At 53.7% G+C, this 18,730-nt stretch overlaps 3 protein-coding genes across 5 annotated transcripts; 1 reads left to right on the top strand and 2 right to left on the bottom strand.

The window, feature by feature from the left end:
* Nucleotides 1-1,718: 1,718 nt before the first annotated feature.
* Nucleotides 1,719-5,655, top strand: Tmem150a (transmembrane protein 150A). The gene is made up of 8 exons (XM_003468953.5): nt 1,719-1,828; nt 2,375-2,555; nt 2,893-2,940; nt 3,278-3,364; nt 3,802-3,869; nt 4,199-4,326; nt 4,507-4,684; nt 4,893-5,655. Exons 2-8 carry the CDS (start codon nt 2,491-2,493, stop codon nt 5,132-5,134), a joined length of 816 nt encoding a protein of 271 aa, XP_003469001.1. The 5' UTR covers nt 1,719-1,828; nt 2,375-2,490; the 3' UTR covers nt 5,135-5,655.
* An 859-nt stretch (nt 5,656-6,514) lies between these two features.
* Nucleotides 6,515-8,289, bottom strand: Rnf181 (ring finger protein 181). 2 transcript variants are annotated; one of them, XM_003468896.5, is made up of 5 exons: nt 8,121-8,289; nt 7,401-7,531; nt 7,116-7,225; nt 6,868-6,942; nt 6,515-6,784 (listed from the first exon to the last, which is right to left on the bottom strand). In XM_003468896.5, exons 1-5 carry the CDS (start codon nt 8,204-8,206, stop codon nt 6,782-6,784), a joined length of 405 nt encoding a protein of 134 aa, XP_003468944.2. In that variant the 5' UTR covers nt 8,207-8,289; the 3' UTR covers nt 6,515-6,781. The 2 variants fall into 2 exon arrangements, with proteins under 2 accessions (XP_003468944.2, XP_005003368.1); XM_005003311.4 differs by having other exon boundaries at nt 6,515-6,647.
* Nucleotides 8,290-10,470: 2,181 nt separating this feature from the next.
* Nucleotides 10,471-18,564, bottom strand: Vamp5 (vesicle associated membrane protein 5). 2 transcript variants are annotated; one of them, XM_003468897.5, is made up of 3 exons: nt 18,438-18,564; nt 11,522-11,659; nt 10,471-10,905 (listed from the first exon to the last, which is right to left on the bottom strand). In XM_003468897.5, the coding sequence occupies exons 1-3, from the start codon at nt 18,438-18,440 to the stop codon at nt 10,753-10,755; spliced, it is 294 nt and encodes a 97-aa protein (XP_003468945.2). In that variant the 5' UTR covers nt 18,441-18,564; the 3' UTR covers nt 10,471-10,752. The 2 variants fall into 2 exon arrangements, with proteins under 2 accessions (XP_003468945.2, XP_013006974.1); XM_013151520.2 differs by lacking the exon at nt 18,438-18,564 and adding an exon at nt 11,983-12,227.
* Between the last annotated feature and the right edge of the window lie 166 nt (nt 18,565-18,730).

Below are 18,730 nucleotides of genomic sequence, written 5' to 3'. Positions count from 1 at the left end.
CTGATGACTAGACAGGAATGCATACTCAGCTCAGGACGACACAGTAAGTACTGAGCTGCACTTTCCAATGACGTGTCACAGCCCCATTGGATAAAGAAGAAAAGGGCCCCTGCTCAGGTGAGAACACAGCTGGATCGGAAAATAATGCCTCAGTGTGAATTAGAGGCATCCTTAAACCCCCAGTGTAGTGGTGGGCCTCTCCTGAAATCTCAACACTCCAGAGGCTGAGGCAGGAGAATCACAAGGTTGAGAACACCCTGGACAGCTAAAACTTGAATCAAAAAAAATAAAAGAGGCATCCCTTTGACTCTGAGTTTAGCAGAGGTTGGCTGGATTTTATGCCCTGGCCTATTCAGCCAGGTGTTCTTACACAGTGATCACTCTGCATCTCCACATTTCCTGGCCCTGCTTGAACTAGTCCTGATGTGAGTGGGAAAAGGTTTCCTGCTCCCTAACTTCTAGTGGGGACAGAAGGTTCCACTTCTACCCTCATTGGGGTCTAAGAGGTCTATCCCTTTTTGCAGCATTGGAATTTATTTTGCTCCATTTCTGTACAGTCCAGGGTCCTGTTTCTGCACATAACCTTTGCCTCACCAAGGTTGCTGTTTCCTGTTTTTGGCAGTCTGGAGCCACCCACCTTTGGGTTAATGATCTGCCCCAGAGTGGTCTCACAGAAGCTGTACCACATGTGGAGGCTGCCTTTTAGGCAGAGCCAGACACACGACTGATAAGTGAATGAAGTATATCTGCCCTTTCTATGATGAAAAGACTGACCAGCAACCCTCTGGGAGGCTGAGGCAGAAGGACTGCAAATTCAAGCCCCTCGGGCAATTTTATGGTTTGGAGAAACCCTGCCTCAAACAAAAGAAAAGCCCATCTAGCAATGTAGGTCAATGCAAAGGCCCTGGGTTCAAGTCCCATTGGGTGTGGGGTAGGGGCGGCACAATAATTCTTGTATAATACTGTTCCTTTTTCCCAGACTTCTCTGGGTCTCTCCTTTGCTTGCCACCACCTGACCCTGTTAATTTGTACCTATCCTTAACCTATACCACACCGACACCTGCAAGTGTTCAGAATGGATCACCTTTTGGTCTCCGCCGCCTTATTTGAAGTAAATGTTCATCAGTGGGGAAACGTCGGCCACGGTGACTTCTGGGCCGTACTCTATGTACTTGGACGTGTGAAAATAGTGCATGATGAGAGCAACCCTCCTACAGCGCATTGAGCCAGGGGAAGCAGAAGCCAAATTCGGCACCTTGGATTTCTTAAAACCAGCCAAAGCTTTGTGTGCACTCTGCGGACCTGCCTCACGGTTAGGGCGCAGGCAGCCTGGGGGCGCCGCGCTGAAGGAGCTCCCCTAGTCTCCCTGTAGCAGATTCCAGCTGCAAAAGGTGCGTGGCAGCAGGGCAGGCTTGCCGCAGCCGTGTCCACGGTGACCATCTCAGGTGGAGCCGGAGGCTGGCGGACGCCGCAGATCCCGCCTCGGACGCTCCTAATGCACAAACTGCAAAAGCAACCGTCTCTCGATCTCGGTGTCAGAGGTCCCCAGCCCCCGGTTCCCCGAAGTCCAGGCACCGCCCACGTCTCCCCTGTGACGCTGGCGCGGGGGCTCGGGAGTTGTAGTTCTTGGCGGGGTGCGGGCGCTGGGGCCGGGGCTGCGCGGACTCCACGTCCCGGCGGGCGGCGCGGCGCGGCCGGGGGCCTCCGGGGGCGGGGCCGCTCGGCCCTTTAAACCTTTCAGGGCTGCTGCGAGGGCCGCAGCCGAAGACGGCGCCACGAGGGGGCCGAGCAGGGCGCGGCGGCGGCTGCGGTGGGGCGCTCCCGGGAGGTGCGTATGGGTTCCTTCCTTTGCAGGATTCTCCAGCCATCGCCGGGGGAGGCTGGGGTCCCCAAGTCGGAGAGGTGGCGGGAGGGTTGCCGGCCTCGAGCTCCTGCCCAAGTCGGAATCACGACCCCACGCGAGTGGGGTCGGACCGAGCTTCCCGCGTGAGCCCGCCCCTTGGCCCGGCGCCGTGGTCAGGTGGTTGCCCACGCGCCACCGCTCTCCCTGCCCTGCCAGCTCTCCTAGGCTTTCCTCTGCGTGGTCCCCATTGATTGTCCTGGCTGCAGCCTCCCCCTGCCTGTGCAGAGGGCGGGTGACTCCCATTCCAGATGTTACGGCCCCGCCGGCACCACAGCCTGCCAATGGCATTTGGGTGGACCGTGTAGGGCCCCAAGGGATGCCAAAGGGTTGTCTACGTTCTGGTATGGGTTCAGCCGAAAGTTTGGACCTCACAGACGCAATGGGAGCTCTGGATGAGGTGTTGGCTGACCATCTTCCCTGCCCCCTCTTCCTTTCGCGGGTCAAACCCCGGACTTTGATCTTTCCCCCTAGGCCAGGGCAGCTGATGGTTGTGGCCGAATTATCTCCAGGTAGCTGGGCCTGCCCCCTCTTCCCCACCTACCTCTGGTCCTCCCCCCACATCACCACCACCCTGGCTCCCCTCCCTCATGACCGCCTGGATCCTCCTTCCTGTCAGCCTGTCAGCATTCTCCATCACTGGCATATGGACTGTGTGAGTACAGGGGGAAGACACAGGAGCCCGAGGGCACACACAAAGTCCCTTGTCCTGTCGTAGGCTCCGGAATGGCCCCTTGAGACAAGCTGGCACCATTTCTGCCCAGCACGATGGCACTGGTAGACCTATTTTGAACCAGGGCAACTTCCAGGGGTACTCTGGTGGGGGGGCCCTGCCACAGGTGCTCAGGAGAAGCATTGAGACACACCCCTCCCTGGGTTTTTAGCAAGGACAGAAATCCTTCTGAAAAGGATCAGAAATCCAGGCAGAGGGATCTGTGGGGGGTGGCATTGCTGGGGGGGACACGGGCAGGGTGACCATTGTGTTCCTGCAGGTATGCCATGGCCGTGATGAACCACCACGTGTGCCCTGTGGAGAACTGGTATGGAGCACCCTGCATTCAGCCTCCCTCTAAATCTGCCTCTGTCCCCTCTTGGTTGCTCAGCAGCCGTGACCCAGACAGAGACTCTGGACCGCACTGCTGTTCTCTGACATTAATCCCCAGGCATGGCTTCCTGCACATCTACCCGCTACCCACCATCCCTTCACCCATCTGGCTTCAGTTTTAGGCAGGGCCTGGGGAGTAGGCTCTTGTGTCCTCACTGGGGAGGTCAGGGAGGTCAGGGAGGTTGGGGAGCGGGACCTCTGAGGTCTGAAATCACAGGCCAAAGGCCTGGGGCAAGGCCTTCCCAGAGTGTGCTTGGTATCCTGCCTGCCAGGTCCTACAACGAGTCCTGCTCTCCTGACCCTGCTCAGCAAGGGGGCCCCAAGACCTGCTGCACCCTGGATGATGTCCCTCTCATCAGGTAGGTCCTGGAAACTGGGCAGGTCAGAGAGATCCAGGGCTTCAGACTTCTAGAGAACCAAAGGAGTACCTCAGGTCCAGGAATCATCATTACAGAGAAGAGCTACATAATAACCAATACTGCCCATTACTAAGCCCTGAGGACTTTGTATAGGTGAGAAAAGGAAGCTCAGGGTTCCTCCTCCAGATGGCATAGTTAGTAAGCGGAGACCAAGCTGTAGCACTGATTGGCAAGCCCAGGTTCTGGTTCAAGGCAAACCATAGGGACACCCATTATCTCTCTCACACAAGCTGGGGGGGAGGACAGACACTGGCCCTTCTCATCAGTGGAATGGGCACAGCCCTCTTTTGTCTTAACCTCTTTTAAAAAAATAAAAATAAAAAATAGGGGCTCACGGGTGCACATGCATCTCACTCTGTCCTGCCCTGTCCCCTCAGCAAGTGTGGCACATATCCCCCAGAGAGCTGCCTCTTCAGCCTCATTGGCAACATGGGTGCTTTCATGGGTGAGTCCTCCCCTCAGCCCTGCCTAACCAGCCCCCTCCACCCTCTTCCCAGAAATGCTCAGGAGCCCTTGTTCCACAAAACCCCCCTCACCCCCTCCCGCCACCTAGTGCTAAGAGGGGCGACTTCTTTCATGTCCCTTGAAAGCCTTTCAAAGGCTGGCTCCCACACAGCCGCCACTAACTGGAGCCTGAGGACCTAGTTTACCACCAGCTGTCTGGCCCCTTGTGTCTCTGAGAAAGGGCAGCAGCCAGAAGTCCTGGGAAGCTGGCGGGCAGGTGGGGCTGGTGGGAGGTGCTGGGCCAGCCCCAGCCATGCTCTCCTCCCCCAGTGGCCCTGATCTGCGTCCTGCGGTATGGGCAGCTCCTGGAGCAGAGCCGGCACTCCTGGGTTAACACCACAGCGCTCATCATGGGCTGCACCAACGCCGCCGGCCTTGTAGTGGTTGGCAACTTTCAGGTGCCCCCACCTTCCTTGTGTTCCCCCTAGTAGGGCTGAGCTGCCTGCATGAGCAGTACCCCAAGGCCAGAGCTTGGGGGAGGACTGGGAGGGAAAGGAAGGAGAAGGTAGAGGGAACAGGAGGGATACAGGGGTGCCGAGTGGGGCCGCCTCATGGATTAGCTCATCCGTCTGGGCCAGGTGGACCATGCCAAGTCGCTGCACTATGTTGGAGCTGGTGTGGCCTTCCCTGCGGGGCTGCTCTTTGTCTGCCTGCACTGTGTGCTTTCCTACCATGGGGCCACCACCCCCGTGGATCTGGCTGTGGCCTACCTGCGAAGTGTGCTGGCTGTCATCGCCTTTGTCACCCTGGTCCTCAGTATCCTTCCAAGACTGCCGGGAACATATCGTATAGGAGCTCAGACCTTGTAAGACCCCAGTGGGATGGGGCCTGTCTTCTAGCCAGCACTGGCCCTGTGGACTTTGCTCCCTGGGGAGGCCTGAGCCTAGTTAGATGTCTGGACCTGCAGAAAGGGGTTGCCCAGTTCCTGTGCATTCTACTGAACATTTCCTTAGCCCTGTTGCAGGCGGTGTCTTCTTCGTCCATGAGAGTTCAGAGCTACAACACGGGGCAGCTCTGTGCGAGTGGGTGTTTGTCATCGACATCCTCATTTTCTATGGCACCTTCAGCTACGAGTTCGGGGCAGTCTCCTCAGACACACTGGTAGCTGCACTGCAGCCAGCCCCTGGCCGGGCCTGCAAGTCCTCGGGGAGCAGCAGCACCTCCACCCACCTCAACTGTGCCCCCGAGAGTATAGCTATGATCTGAGGTCAGGAGGGTGGCTGGCCCGGCCTCCACAGCACCCCACTTCTCCTTTGCATTTATTTTGTACCAAAAACAATTTTCAGAAAGTGTTCTGTTGGGATCTGGGCTTCCTCAAGCTCCTGGAGAAATGGCTAGCCCATGTCCACCTGTGCCACAGAGGAGCAGGCCCAGCAGGCTGCCTCAGCTGCACGTCATGCTCCCCACACCACAGTATTGTTTTGTGTTAAAAGTTCACCTTCCTCATTTGCCCAGCCAGCCCTTCAGGTGCCTTCGACTCCAGTGCCAGAGCCAGGCCACTGGGGTTTCCTGCTGCAGGAATTGGGGGCTGGGAACAGCAAGAGGGATTGGAGTCTGGGAGTGGGAGGAGCACGCCTTAGCCTACAGGAAAGGCCCACTTCTGGGCCTGCTGCGCTACACTGGGATTCTTCACTCTGCCCCTCACTTCCTTTAGGCCAAATAACACTGCAGGACCACGTGGGTATTTTAGTACTTTTTTATATCTATTAAAAGAACTCTAATTTGCATGTTTGTAGTCAGTTCTCAAGAGACAGGGAAGGCCTGATCCAAGGTGGTTTTCCAAAGCAAGAATGTCCAGTGGTTTTCTTTCTTTCTTTTTTTTTTTTTTTTTGTATCAGGAATTGAACTCAGGACCTTGAGTTGCTAGGCAGGTATTTGTGCCACATAGCTATATCCCTGCCCCAGTGTTCTTTAAGAACAGGGTTGGCTTGGAATTTAATCCCAGTACTCAGGCAGGAAGATCACTATGCATTTGAGGCCAACCTGAACTACAGTGACTGTCTCAAAAAAAAAAAAAAAAAAAAAAAAAAAGGTTGCCAAGTGCTATCCAAATATTCAAAACAGCTTGAAACCATTTCTGCATTTGACCTAAAGTAGTCTAAAGAACTGACCTGGCCTGATAGTTTTGCACTTTTCCCCAACTCAAATCTGGGTTGAACTTTGATTCTTTAGTGGGACAGGAAGTGGTGGGCGGGTGGTACAGACAACAGCTTTAAAATGTTAAAAGTAGTTTTCTATGTAGAGCTAAAGGAACCACCCCCCCCCCCAGGAGTCCAAGGTTAACTAACAGTTCCAAGGTTAACTAGAAACTGGGGATGTGGGGGTAGTGGTACAAGTTTTATCAGCTTTCAACAGCCACAGAGTACTAGGTCCTGACATAGTTTGCCTCCCAATTGCAAACGCAGCTTCAAGCCCTGGTTGGTCCAGTGGCCTGAGTTCTTTGCCTGGGTGCCCTGGCATTGAGTTCAACAGGCCAGCAGGGAGCAGTGCAGCCTGGTGCCTTCTGCAGTTGACCTCCAATAGTGGCAGGGACCTGGTGGAGGACGCAGGGCCCCTGCTCTAGCCCGTGAGCATTGCAGCTGCAGGTGGGTAAAGAAACCTTTAATAAGGATTCAAAGTGCAAGAGAGATGTGAGGATGAGCACTCAGCTCTTGCCATCTCACATGTACATGGCCCCATGGAGGTTCTCCAGTCGGTGCTGCTGCTGCTGCTTTCGAGCCTAAAGGAGAGAACACTGGGCAGGGCCAGTTTTAAGACTCATGGGGGAGGGAGTGGGATGGCTGTCACAGGACTAGGTCACAGGGTCTTCATCCCCTAAGCATCCACAGTGCCAAGGTGCTTGCCTCACCGTAATCACTGGGAAGGTGAACAAAACCAAGGGTTCAGAGGCCTCCCAAGGTTACTGACCTGGCCTCTGAGCACAGTGCATTGGCCCCTACCTTATCGCGTCTGTGTTCCTCATAAGCGTCATCATCAGTAGGCAGTTCGTGGCGGCACAGGGGACAGGAATTGGTCTGAAAAGTAGGGCAGTGTTCTCCATGGGTCTAACCAAAGCTAATCCCCTTCCCTGCTCCCAATTCCCACCTCTACTCCCACCTTCCTTTGATCCCTGGAAGCCTGTAACCCAAGAGAAGCCTGAGAAGTAGGCTCCAGGGAGGGAGGAAGGCTGGAAGAAGGGGAGTAGTACCTTGCTAAGCCAGGGCAGGATGCAGTTGGAGTGGAACAGGTGATGGCAAGGCATCTCAATGACGGTCTCCTCCTCCTCAAATTCCAAAAGACACACTGGGCACTTGAGATCTTGAAGAGGGAGTGCCAGTCAGGAGAGCTTGAGCAGCCCTACTCACCCCTCCCCAGCTCCCACTCCTGAGCCATATTCTCACCCCAACCTGGCCTGGAAAAACTACTCTGATTTGGCAGAAAAGGTGAGTCTGGCAGTCTTGCCTCAAATAACAGAAAGGATTAGTGTTCTCACCAGCCTGAGAGCTGCTGATAACTGTCCTGGGGAGGTTTTCAACCACAGCTTTGGCAGCAGGGGGAGGCAGTTGGTGATCCCAATCTACTACCAATCCCAGGTCTTGAAAATCCATCATATTGGACAGTGATCTGGGAAAGAGGATGCCAGGTCAGAACCAAAGAAAACAGTACTTTCTCTTTGCCACATATATGCTTTAATGGATAAACACCCTGCCCAGCTACTACTAATCATCACTATCCTTAGTACTTGGGTAACAGCTCACTAGATAAAAGAGTACAGGGTGAAATGGTTCACAGCGCTTACCAAACAACCCAGCTCGCAGACTATTTTCATTTTACACATAATGCAACAGGTTAAGGAAGTGACTCAGGCTGAGCAGGAATGACCTGATAAGTCGATCTCCAATCGCCAGTGGACTTCCCTGCTTGCTGTACACACAAGCAGAGACCCTACCCAACCACCACGCCCCACCTTCAACGTGCTTCCCAGAGCTATTGCCCTCCTCCTCCACGCCCACCAGTTCAGTCCTTCCCACAGTCCCTTGCCTGGCCCTGCCGAGGAAGACTCGCGCTATCAACACCCTGCTAAACACTCCAGCTCATTCATCCACCCTCCCCACATCGGCTGCTACCCCAGATAATCCGCCTTCTACAGCCAGCCCGAGACCTCAGACCTAGACAGCAGTCTAGACCCCAGCCCCAGGTCCCCGGCACCCACCTTGCGAGCTGCAGCAGCATATTGAATCCTGTCTCGTGTTCATGGTCCGACAGCTCACAGTCGTGTTCATCGAAATAAGACGCCATGGCTGCCGGGCTGCCTGACACAGCCCTCGGATCCTAGATCGCAGCCTGCCAGCGCTGGCCAATAAGCTGGCACGTTAGTCGACAAGGCCCAATAAGAGTATTCGAGGGCGAGCATAATGAGTTGCCAGGGGCACGAAAGCGGAAGTACTGATTTCGCAGCCTCATATTGGTCACACAAGTCAAGTGATCAAAAACTGAAGGCCAATGGGGTAGGAGAAAGAGTAAATTCCCGGGAATTTCTGGCTAGGTCGCTCAGTTGTGCCCTGAGAAGCCAGTGCCTGGGCAAAGGACCTCAGTGTAACCCCAGCGCCCTCAGTCGCTGGAGACCTGTCAAACACTGGGTGGCGCTGGCCCTTGCTGAGCGTTCTAGGAGCCTGGAGTTGGGTTATTTCCGGCCACTCTGCGGAGATCTCGCCTAGCACTTTGTCCCCGTTGCACTCCTGCCCTGCAATTGGGTCTGGAGTTTACAAGAGACTCCACCTCGGGCTGGGGATTTAGCTCAGCGGCATAAGCGCCTGCCTTGTAAGCAGGCAGTCGTGAGTTCGATCCCTAGTACCGATAAAAACGAAAAAGACAAAAAAAATAAAAATAAAAAATAAAAAAAAAGAGACTCCACCTCTGCCCTTGGGGAGGGGAATTCCTGCCTGTTTCTTCTGTCAGGCATAAAATAAAGAGTGTAGCAAACATCCCTAACCCAGAGACAGTTTGAGGCTTCACCAGCTCTTGGGACTGTGTGACCTTTAGCCCATCGTTCAACCTCAGCGCCAGCTTCTAGAAAACTAGTTTTGTTTTGTTGCCACTGAGGATTGAGCCCAGGGCCTTCACAACGAATTAAATCCCCAGGCTTGTTTGTTTGTTTGTTTGTGGCTAACCCTAACCCAGGCTAGCCTTGTGGCAGTCTTCCGGCCTCTGCCTGCCAAGGGCTGAGATTACAGGCATGAATTTCATGCCCCTGCAGGGTCTGTAAAAACTTTAGAGGTGTTCGGTAATGTGAGGCAAAGTTGAAAATCACTGTGCCGTGATTTACTTTGATGGGTAATTTATACACGGTGTCAGTAATCCTCACAGCAGACGTGGGAATTAAGCATCCTTACCTCCTAGCCTCCCACCTGGAACCCAGAGTCTTAGCAGTGTGCTAGCAACTGCATCCTTATGAAGTATATAAAACTTGAGTCTCACAAGTGGCTTGCCCACTTAACTGCAGGACTAAGCCTTCCTCAGTCTTTCCCAGGACCAGCAGCTGATAATAAACCTAATGAAAGTAACAGGCTCACTGGGCAGGGTGGTGCACACCTGTGTAATCCCAGCACTCAAGAGGCTGAGGCACAAGGATTGCAGTGAGTTCGTGGCCAGCCTGGGCTACACAGTGAGTTCAATCCAGGCTACACTACATAGCGAGAAACAGTGGGGGGGCAGGGATTTAGCTCAGTGGCATGGCACCTGCCTGGCAAGCATGAAGTCCTGAGTTTGAGTCTGGGCATCAAAAAAAAAAAAAAAAGGAAAGACACCGGCTGTGCAGAGTAAAAGGCCACAGAACTCTCAGGGCTTGTTCTTGTTTCTGTCCTAGCTCACTCTCTTCCTAGCAAGGCCCTGCTGATTGCACACACTTGACCCTGAATTTCCCTTGCCACTCACTCACACATGCATTTGAGCTGCTGTTAAATAACCAAGGGGCTGGGGATTTAGCTTAGAGGCATAAGCACCTGCCTTGCAAGCAGGCAGTCATGAGTTCGATCCCCGGTACCGATAAAAAGGAAAAAAAAAGCCAAGACAGAGGCCACTCTACTCACAGGGGCCTGCTGCTTTCTTTGCTTCTTTTATGACCTTGTCTGTAGCCCTGAAGGCAGTGGCTGCCTGGCCTTCTAGCCCAGAACATTGAGAAGTCTGAGTTCTTTCCTACAGGACCAAACTTTTGTGATCCTGCATGGTAACAGCATAGATGTCTCCTTGTTTTCACTCCACTTGCTGCATTTGCAGTCTCGTGTGAGGCTTAAGGAGGAACTTGGCGACAGCACACGCTGAGAAGCTGGAGTGGGAGAAACCCACCTGAAAGTAAGAGCTTCATAGAAACATTTCCAGAGTTTTCCTCTTTGCCCCAGGGCATCAAAAATAATAAATTTCATTTTCAGGGAAGCAGGTTTGAGGGGCTGTTCTGGGGACTATTGTTTCTCCAGGAAGATTTGTCTGTGTTGGGTTGACTCAAGTAGGGAAGAGGACAGGAGGGGCCACCTAGTGGGGAGTAACCAACCTGAGACACACAGCCATGAGGTTTTAACCAAACAGCAGCTTTTACTGAGCTCGAGGGGGGGCTGGCCAAGTGTGGCCAGTCAGCAGGCTGCCCTTGAGGGCCAATCTGTGGCATGAAGGAGATGCACAGGCACACACTGTGGCTGCTCTTCAGTGCTCACTGGGGTGGCCCCTTCCAGAGCAAATGCCAGGGTTCTCTGGAGATCAGAACTGGCCATCGTGACAACCAGGCCTCTCCCCGCTGGGCCAAGCTGCATCAGTCCCCAGGCCTTGAGGGTATGTTTGGAGCCCCACTGTTCTCAGCTGTTCTGTGGGAGAAAGACGACCAGCAGCACAATCAGGAGGACAAGGAGACTGCCGGCCACTGCCAGCCCCAGGTAGATCTGGCAACGCTTGTTCTCCCAGCGCTTCTTCTGGGCCAGGTTCTTGGTTGTCTTGCTGAAGGCAGAGCTCTGTGGATGCCCCCAGACACAGGGTGGGAGTTAGCAGTCCCCACAGGGCATCAGGGCCAGCTGCTTCCAGCTGCATCCCAGCTGGTCCTCATCTCCTGCATCCTCCCCATCCTGCCCTCTCTGTTCACACAAGCTGTCCTGGGACACTCAAGTCTGACTCCTGGGCTGAGACACATAGCCCTTGACTTCCAGTTAGCCTTGCTGGTCTCCAACCCTTAGGAAGGTCCACAGATCTGTATCAACGCCTTTTTTTTTTTTTTTTTTTAAACTGGGCTACATCCTCAGCCCTTTTACTTATTTTGAGACAAAGTCTCATTAAATTGCCCAGATTGGGCTAAAACTTGCAATCCCCCAGCCTCAGCCTCCTGAAATGTTGAGATTACAGGTCTATGCCATCATGCCCAGGTAAAAAAAACAAGGGCTTCTTGCTCTGTGAGGCCTCTCTGTTACATACATAGCTACACTCAGGTGCTTCAGAAAACCCAGAGGCCCCAGACTGGTCCTCAAACAGTCGTCCTCCCTGTCAAGAGCCAGAAGATCCTGAGCATGGCCCAAGCGCTTCCTTGGGGGATTTCCCAAGCCTCTCCCCCCTCCTCCCTGCTTCCCGGCCTCACACCATGTCCAGGAGTTGATCTGAACGCTGCTCCAGCTCCGACAGCTTCCCGTCACGCTCCAGGACCTTGTCAAAGTTGTTGAGCATGATTTCCGTCACCTCGTTCGCCTGCTGCTGGCATCGCTCCAACTCCTTCCCTGCCTGGGCACCAAGCCCAAGGTCAGGGATGCAGGGGCCCCGACCTGGCCCTCACCAGACCTCCAGCTCCTGTCGCCACACTGTGCCCAGCTGTGGCGTACAGTGATAGCATCCTTCCAGTGAGGACACACTGCTGCGTGCAGGGTAAAGGACTGGTGTTCTGGGTGGCTGGGGTGCCCCTTGGGTTTCCCTGGCTGCTCCTCTGCCCATCAGGGTGGGGAGTAAGTCAGCTCTGGTTTCCGGTATCTCAGCATCCTCTGAGCTTCCCAGGACCCCACCCTCTCACAAAGCCTACACCGGCTCCCCAACTCCAGGATGGCCCCTACCTCGGGGTGCACCTGGAACCCAGCCAGGCAGAGCCACTCCACAGGGTTTGTGAGGCACTCTGGGATCAGTCCATACCACAGTCTCTTCAAGTTCAGATCCCCCTCCTTGGCCCCTGACCAGTCAGGCCAGTTCTGCCTCCTGGCCCAGCCAGCTGCCCACATCAGTGCCCATAGCCACTCCTGCTCTAGGAGCAGCTGGGTTCCAGCCTCCTGCTGGGCAGGTCTTCCCTTGGCCTCAACTCGAGAAGTGAGACCCACCCTTGTGCTTCTCAGGCCGGGCAGCAGCTTCAGCTAAGCAACACTTGATTCCTTTCAGGGCACTGGGAAAATGGCAGAGTCCAAGCTGGGGAAGGGGAAAGCATAGGGGAGTGGGAAAGTCTGGTTTGTGTGTGAGACAGACGCCAGGCGTGGGAGGTGTATGGTGGCACACAATGTAATCTCAGCACTCTGGGAGGCTGAAGCAGGAAGATTTCAAGTTTGAGACTTACGTGGGCAACCTAGTAACCTAGTGAGAACTTGTCTCAATCTCCACCATCCCCACCCTCACATTCCCAGTACTGGCTGGGGGTTGAACCCCAGGTCTTCACACTGAGCTACACTGCCAGCCCTTTTAAAATTTATTTTTTGATTTAAGACAGGGTCTCAGGGCCAAGGATATAGCTTAGCAGCACTAAATGCCTGCCTGGCAAGTGCAAGTTCCTGAGTTCGATTTCTGGCACCAAAAAACAAACAAACAAAAAAAACACTACATACGGGTCAAGATAAAAATAAACATAAAAAAGGGTTAGGGATGTAGCTCAGTACAAAGGCCTTGGGTTCAATCTCCAGTACCAAAAAAACAAAACAAAACAAAAAACCCCCAAAAGAGAGAAAAACCACTGAGTTCTGGATGCATGTGATGGACAGACCCAGGGCAGGACAGGGCCAGGCCAGGGCCAGGGCAGGGAGATGAATACTGAGAATCAGCACACCACAGCTGCCCCCCTCGTCCTCCGCAGCCCATCCGTGCTCTATCTCTTCCTCACAGAGCATATGGGCCGAGCTCCCTTTCCTGCCAGCCCCATGGCCCATTGTCTGCAGCTGACATTCTGGCACTTGACTGAATTCCACTGAAAACCAAGAACTACAGCGTTGGAAAGGATCCGATGGCGTGGTCACCGAGGATTGCTTCCCACTCAAGCAAGAATGCTCCTCCAGAGTCCTCCCAGCGGGCTCCCGTGCAGCCCTCAGCATTCCCAGGCTGTGACCCCTAGCTCCCCAGCTGCACCCCAGGCTCCTTTTCCCCGTGCCCCCATCCAGAGTCTGGGAGGCCAGCACAGTGCTGACCGATGCAAGGACTCAGTGAGTGGCTCAGTCACTTTATAGCCAGTCCAAAAGTAACACTTGTTCTCAAGAGAACTTCCCCCTGTGTGCTCAGAGCCCCACAGGAGTTTCGAGGGGCAGCCATCTGAAACCCACACAGGTCAATATTTACTCATGAGCTAGAAAAACAACCCGCTTGGAGAGGCAAACCACAGGCTGGGGGCGGGGAATGAAGAGGCAGAGAAGCTGCATAATTCCTACCTGTCCCTGACCGGCATCACTACCACGTCCTCCAACAAGGCTCTGTTATTTGGCCCTCCTTGGGAGTCATACCAGGTCTCTCTGTGTAGTCCAGGCTGGTCTTGAACTCACAACAATCTTCTACCTCAGCCTCTCAAATGCTAGGATCCCAAGCACGCCATTCTATTTGACCTTTTGAATATCCCTTCGTTCCAGCAGCCCAAGCCAACAACTTGGGAATGGGCAAAGATTTAAAAATGAAAATCACTGCTAGAGATTGGTGGAATGCCGGATGTTATTTTTTTCTGTTCTGAGCCCTACAGCTGTTGTTATCTTATTCTCACACAGGGGTGACATTGGGTCACATTCTCCAGAGGGCTGGCTATGTCTCCTGCTGCAATCTGGAGCAGTCTGCGAAGCCAGGTCCATCTGGGGCCAAGCTGGACTAGGCCTAGAGAACACATGTGCACCTGGGAACAGAGCCACACGGGCCTCAGCTCTCCTGGGTCTCCCAGGAGCCGAGGTAAAAGGAGACATGAACTACACACACAGGTCTCTGAGGGCACCGTGGAGATAAGGGTCAAAGGAATGTGGGGCAGCAGAAAACAGAGGGCAAGGGCCACTCTGCCCTGGGTGCTGCAGCTCGGCAGTGCTTGGCAGGTGGTGACATGACAGAAATACTTTCTGAATGAATTAAGTCTGTTTTTAGGTAACACAGAAAGGGCAGTTACTGTGGGCAATACAGAAAGTAAATGCCACAGCTGCCTGCAGAGAGTGTGGCAGTGAGGGGGGTGACAATTGGTGGGCAGCTGAGGCAGGAGGATCGCTGTGAATCTGGGCTCTACAGGGAGTCAGTTCCAGTCCAGCCTGACCTATTTCGAGATCATGGCAAGAAAAACACTTTTTTGCTTGTTTGATTTTTTGAGACAAAGTCTCACTATGAAGATCAGGCTGGCCCTGATCTCACTATGTAGCCCAAGCTGGCCTCAAACTCACAGTGATCCTCCTGCCTCAGCCTCCTGAATGCTGCAATTACAGATGTGTACCATCACACCTGCTACTCCAAGTTAAAAAAAAAAAAAAAAGAGAATGTTGCCACTGGAAGAGCAGGGTGACCCCTTGAAGAATAGTGTGGAGCTGGGGCATCCTGGCACAGATAGGGACACACTCCTACAAGTAAGGACCCAGCAGGGATGAAGGGTGGAAGGGGAGGGTGGGGACAGAAACAGCCCAAAAGTCTGGGAGAGGAGAAGAGCTAGGACGGAGTGATGCCAACAGTAGTCAGGCCTGGTGTGGAGCCACACACCTGTTATCCCAGCTCCTCAGGAGGAGGCTGAGACAGGAGGATCATGATTTTGAGGCCAGCCTGTGCAACATAATGAGATTGGGCTGTAAATAAACAAATAAACAGCCAGACATGATGGTATACACCTGTAATCCCAGCACTCGGGACACTGAGGCAGGAGGATCACTGAGTTTCAGACCAGCCTGAACTACGCAGTGAGATGCTGTCTCAAAAAATAAAAATTAAAAAAGCAAATTAAAATAAAATCTCCCTGCTGAGCCAGACATGATGGTGCATGTCAGTAATCCCAGCACTCTGGGAGGCTGAGATAGGAATATGGCATGTTCGAGCCCAGCCTGGGTTATTTAGTGACGTGAGATCCTGTCTCAAAACAAAAACAGGGCTGGAGAATTAGTTCACCAGGAAGATTTTGGGTTTAACCTCTAGTATTGCAAGAAAGGTCCCTGTTGGTGGTAGAGTACTTGCTTAATTTATATGGCCCTAGATTCAATCCCCAACATCCCAAAACAAAAATAAGAACAAAAAATGTAAAATCTGCTTGTAGCAAGAAGGTGGGAAGAAGCATTAATGAACCCCTGTTGTCCTGGGTACTTGGGAGACCGAAGCAGGAGGATCTGTCTCTTTCTTTTTTTCTTTTCGTTTTTTGAGACAGGATCTCACTCCATAGCTCAGGCTGACTTTGAACTCACTCTGTAGCCTGGGCTGGCCTCAAACTTGTGGCCTCGGCCTTGAGAGTGCTAGGATCACGGGCATTGGATACCATACCCGGAGACAGGAAGATCTCCTGAGCCAAGGAGTTCAAGGTCAACCAGGGCAACGTACGAGTGAAAACCAAAAAAAAAACCCTTTCCTAACTCCTGGTAAGGGGTCTGTCTCCCCTCTATCCTGTTTAAAATCCAATACCTGCCTAGTACCCCAATAAATTATCCAGCCAAGAAGCCTAGTTCCCACTGTGACAGATGGGCTGCGCAGATATCGCAGGTATCGGTGTCCCCTCCCAGCTGGGGAAGCTCTCAGGGCCCTGCCTTGCATCCTTCTGTCCCATTCTTGTCTCTGCCATTCACCAGCTGAGTGACTAAGACGAGGATGTGACTTTTTGACTCTCCACTTCCTCATCTGTAAAGTGGCCACAATAACAACACCTACCTCATAAACTTCACAGTGGCTGAGGATTATGTGATATAAACAAAAGCTTAGCACAATGCCTGGTACATACTAAATGCTCAATAATTTAGAGCTGTCATTATAGATGGAATCCAAATTACCTTAGCTCTTTGTTTTTTTGAGACAAGGTCGCTGTCTGCAGTTCAGGCTGGCCTTGAACTCAGAAATCCTCCTGCCTCAGCCTCCACCATAATGAGATTACAGACATGCACCACCTTACTGTTTTGGGATTTTCTTGAAGGAAGAAGCAGTCAGATCCCCAAACTGCACAATACTTGTCACTAAAACCTCTTAGCTGCACAAAATGCACAGTCAAGCAAGGGCTTCCCTGCTGCACACTTGCAAACTTAACTGTTTCTGATCTACATACGGAACTTCCCACACTCTTTGAGAATCAGCATCTAGCTTAGCCTTATCCAGCAGTGCAGGCTACTGAGGCTTTCCTCTTCAGCAGTAATAGGCATCTTTTAATGGGCCCAATCCTGACCTCAGCACTGAGCTGCAGGCCACTCAGCCACTTTACCATTTCATCCTCACGATGTTATTATCCCGGCCTGACAGGAAACCCTAGCCTGGAGATGTTATAGCATCTACATTAGCACATCAGGAAAACTAGGAGTTGAACCAAGAGTCCAGGGATTACATTATTGTTATTACTTTTTGTGCTAGGATTGGGCTCAGGGCCTTCCCACTGGCTACATACCTAACCCTTTTGGACTTTTTTTCGTTTGAGACAAGCTCTCACTGAATTGTTGCTGCTCAGTCTGGGCTTGAACTTGTAACCCTCCTGCCTCAGCTTCCTGAGTGCTGGGATTATAGGTGGCACCACACACCCAGCTTCCCCAGTTATTTTGATGCTGCCAACTTTACTGGTGTGCATCTAAGGGAAGGCTGTGGCTCCAAGCAAGAACTCTTTGCAGGGAGGACCACCTAGAAGATAAACCACATCATGTAATTGCTCATGTCTGCCCTTCCCATCACTGCCTGTTCCAAACCCTGACGCTGGTCACCAATCTGACACAGAAGCTGTCTAAGACATCTGCATGGATTGAACGAATCACAGAGGAAAAGAAAAGAAGGCCATGGAAAGAGCAGGCAGAGAAAGGAAATGAGAAGGAAAGAGTGGGGGACAGAGAAAAGAGGAAGAACAAAAGAAGACAGAAGATGGAACTCGGAGGCTGCTGAAGGAGGCGGCTGATTGTTGTGCCCATTCCATCCGTTATTTGTTTCAATATGCCCTTTTGTTCCCCCCCCTTTTTGAGACAGGGTCTTGATACATAATTCGATCTGGCTTTGAACTCTTTATGTAGCCCACATTGGCCTTGAACTCATAGTGATCTTCCTGCCTCAGCCTCCCAAACACTGGGATTACAGGCATGAGTCACCTTGCCAGGCTCTCAGATGTATTTTGGGAGGCCAAGGTTCCCCAGTAAATCATCCTTCCCTCAGCCCCTGCTTCTTCCCAAAAGCTAAGGGCCCTGAAAACGCACCGCTCACCCGGCCTCATCTGTTGTCCTGCTTGTGCATAAGTGGGCTCTGGGCTCTGAGACGCCTCAGTTTCCTGGCACAGCTGCAGAGCTCAATGCTACCTTCCTGCCCCACTTCCTCTTCCTGCCTCGTGTTCCCTGAAGAAGGGGGCGACCAACATCATGATCCCCTGGCCAGACCACCTCCATCACACCTCGACCAGCTTCACCGGGGCAGAACCCCAGAACCCCAGGGGCGCTGCTGCATGGCCCTTCTTCCCAGGAGCCTGGCCAAGAGGGGAGGTGGCACCAGCTGTCCTTAACACTTTTGTCATGGAGATGACAGGCAAGGACAGAGCCCAGAGTCTGCAGCAGGAGTCCAGGTGACTCAACTCAGGAATATGCCACTAGGCAGGGGTCAGAGCCAGGCCTCTACCACACACAGTCTGGTAACTTTGGTAGAACTTTTAGTCAACAAGTTTCTGTCACCCTCCAACATCGAAGGAGGCAGGAGTGGTGCCTGCCACAGCCTCTGCTCAGGTTGCAGCTCTCAGGCCAAGCCGGCTCTCGGCCCAACTCGGAAAAGGTTAGGAGGTCACCAGGTCCCGCCACTTCCCAGCGGCCAGAGGTCACCCCCTGGGATCCCCTTAACCTCGCAAGCGCTGCATCAGGTGGGTATTCCTGACCCCACTTTGAGGTGCGGAAAAGGAGGCTCAGGGAGGTTAAGTGACTCGCCCCGGGTCACGAAGCCGGGATCCCAGCCCGGAGTCTGGCTCCAAAGCCGGCGGCTGGCGACTCCACGCATCCCCGACGGGGTGCACACCGCCGGTCCGACTCCCCGGGCAGACGGTTGGCCCGGGTCCGGCTCCCGGCCGCTGTCACCATGCCCATCCACCCGGGAGGTCGCCCCGGCCCGGCTGCGGACTCCGGCCCCCGCCCCGCCCCGCCCCGCCCGCGCACCCCGACCCGGTCCTCACCATCGCGCTGCCCTCGCCGCCGCGCTTGGACTCCGCGGCCGCTGCGCGCCCAGGGCCCCGCCCCGCCCGGAGGAAGCAAACGGGGCTTGGGGCGGGGCCGCGCGGGCGGGGCTGGGGCCCGGGCAAATCGAAAGCGGCTGGGGACTGCGACCCGACCGCAACCGGGTAGTGGGGCGCCTCCTGCCGGGACACCGCGCCCAACTTCTAAGGACTCCCCAGCCTAGTGAATGGGGACCTCCCGTCCCTTGTGTGAAATGGGCACAGGGAAGCGCCCCTGTGCTCTTCTGGGGTTG

The sequence above is a fragment of the Cavia porcellus genome, unplaced genomic scaffold (genome assembly GCF_034190915.1).
Source record: "Cavia porcellus strain 051 isolate PalLab524CR breed Dunkin Hartley unplaced genomic scaffold, mCavPor4.1 scaffold_18, whole genome shotgun sequence".
Classification (NCBI taxonomy): Eukaryota; Metazoa; Chordata; class Mammalia; order Rodentia; family Caviidae; genus Cavia; species Cavia porcellus.
Note: the sequence above shows the minus strand (reverse complement) of the source record. Positions and strands in the feature narration are given on the sequence as shown.

Bases quoted from the DNA above. Each gene is read 5' to 3' on its own strand.
- Tmem150a (XM_003468953.5), top strand. From the start codon at position 2,491: ATGACCGCCTGGATCCTCCTTCCTGTCAGCCTGTCAGCATTCTCCATC. The intron at 2,556-2,892 runs GTGAGTACAGGG...GTGTTCCTGCAG, and splicing joins ATCACTGGCATATGGACTGT to GTATGCCATGGCCGTGATGA. The intron at 3,365-3,801 runs GTAGGTCCTGGA...CTGTCCCCTCAG, and splicing joins GATGATGTCCCTCTCATCAG to CAAGTGTGGCACATATCCCC.
- Rnf181 (XM_005003311.4), bottom strand. From the start codon at position 8,206: ATGGCGTCTTATTTCGATGAACACGACTGTGAGCTGTCGGACCATGAA. The intron at 6,943-7,115 runs GTACTACTCCCC...CCTACTTTTCAG, and splicing joins TCCTGCCCTGGCTTAGCAAG to ACCAATTCCTGTCCCCTGTG. The intron at 6,648-6,867 runs GTAGGGGCCAAT...TCTCTCCTTTAG, and splicing joins AGGAACACAGACGCGATAAG to GCTCGAAAGCAGCAGCAGCA.
- Vamp5 (XM_013151520.2), bottom strand. From the start codon at position 12,144: ATGTGGGCAGCTGGCTGGGCCAGGAGGCAGAACTGGCCTGACTGGTCA. The intron at 11,660-11,982 runs GTAGGGGCCATC...CTTGGTGCCCAG, and splicing joins GGTTCCAGGTGCACCCCGAG to GCAGGGAAGGAGTTGGAGCG. The intron at 10,906-11,521 runs GTGTGAGGCCGG...GGGCATCCACAG, and splicing joins CAGATCAACTCCTGGACATG to AGCTCTGCCTTCAGCAAGAC.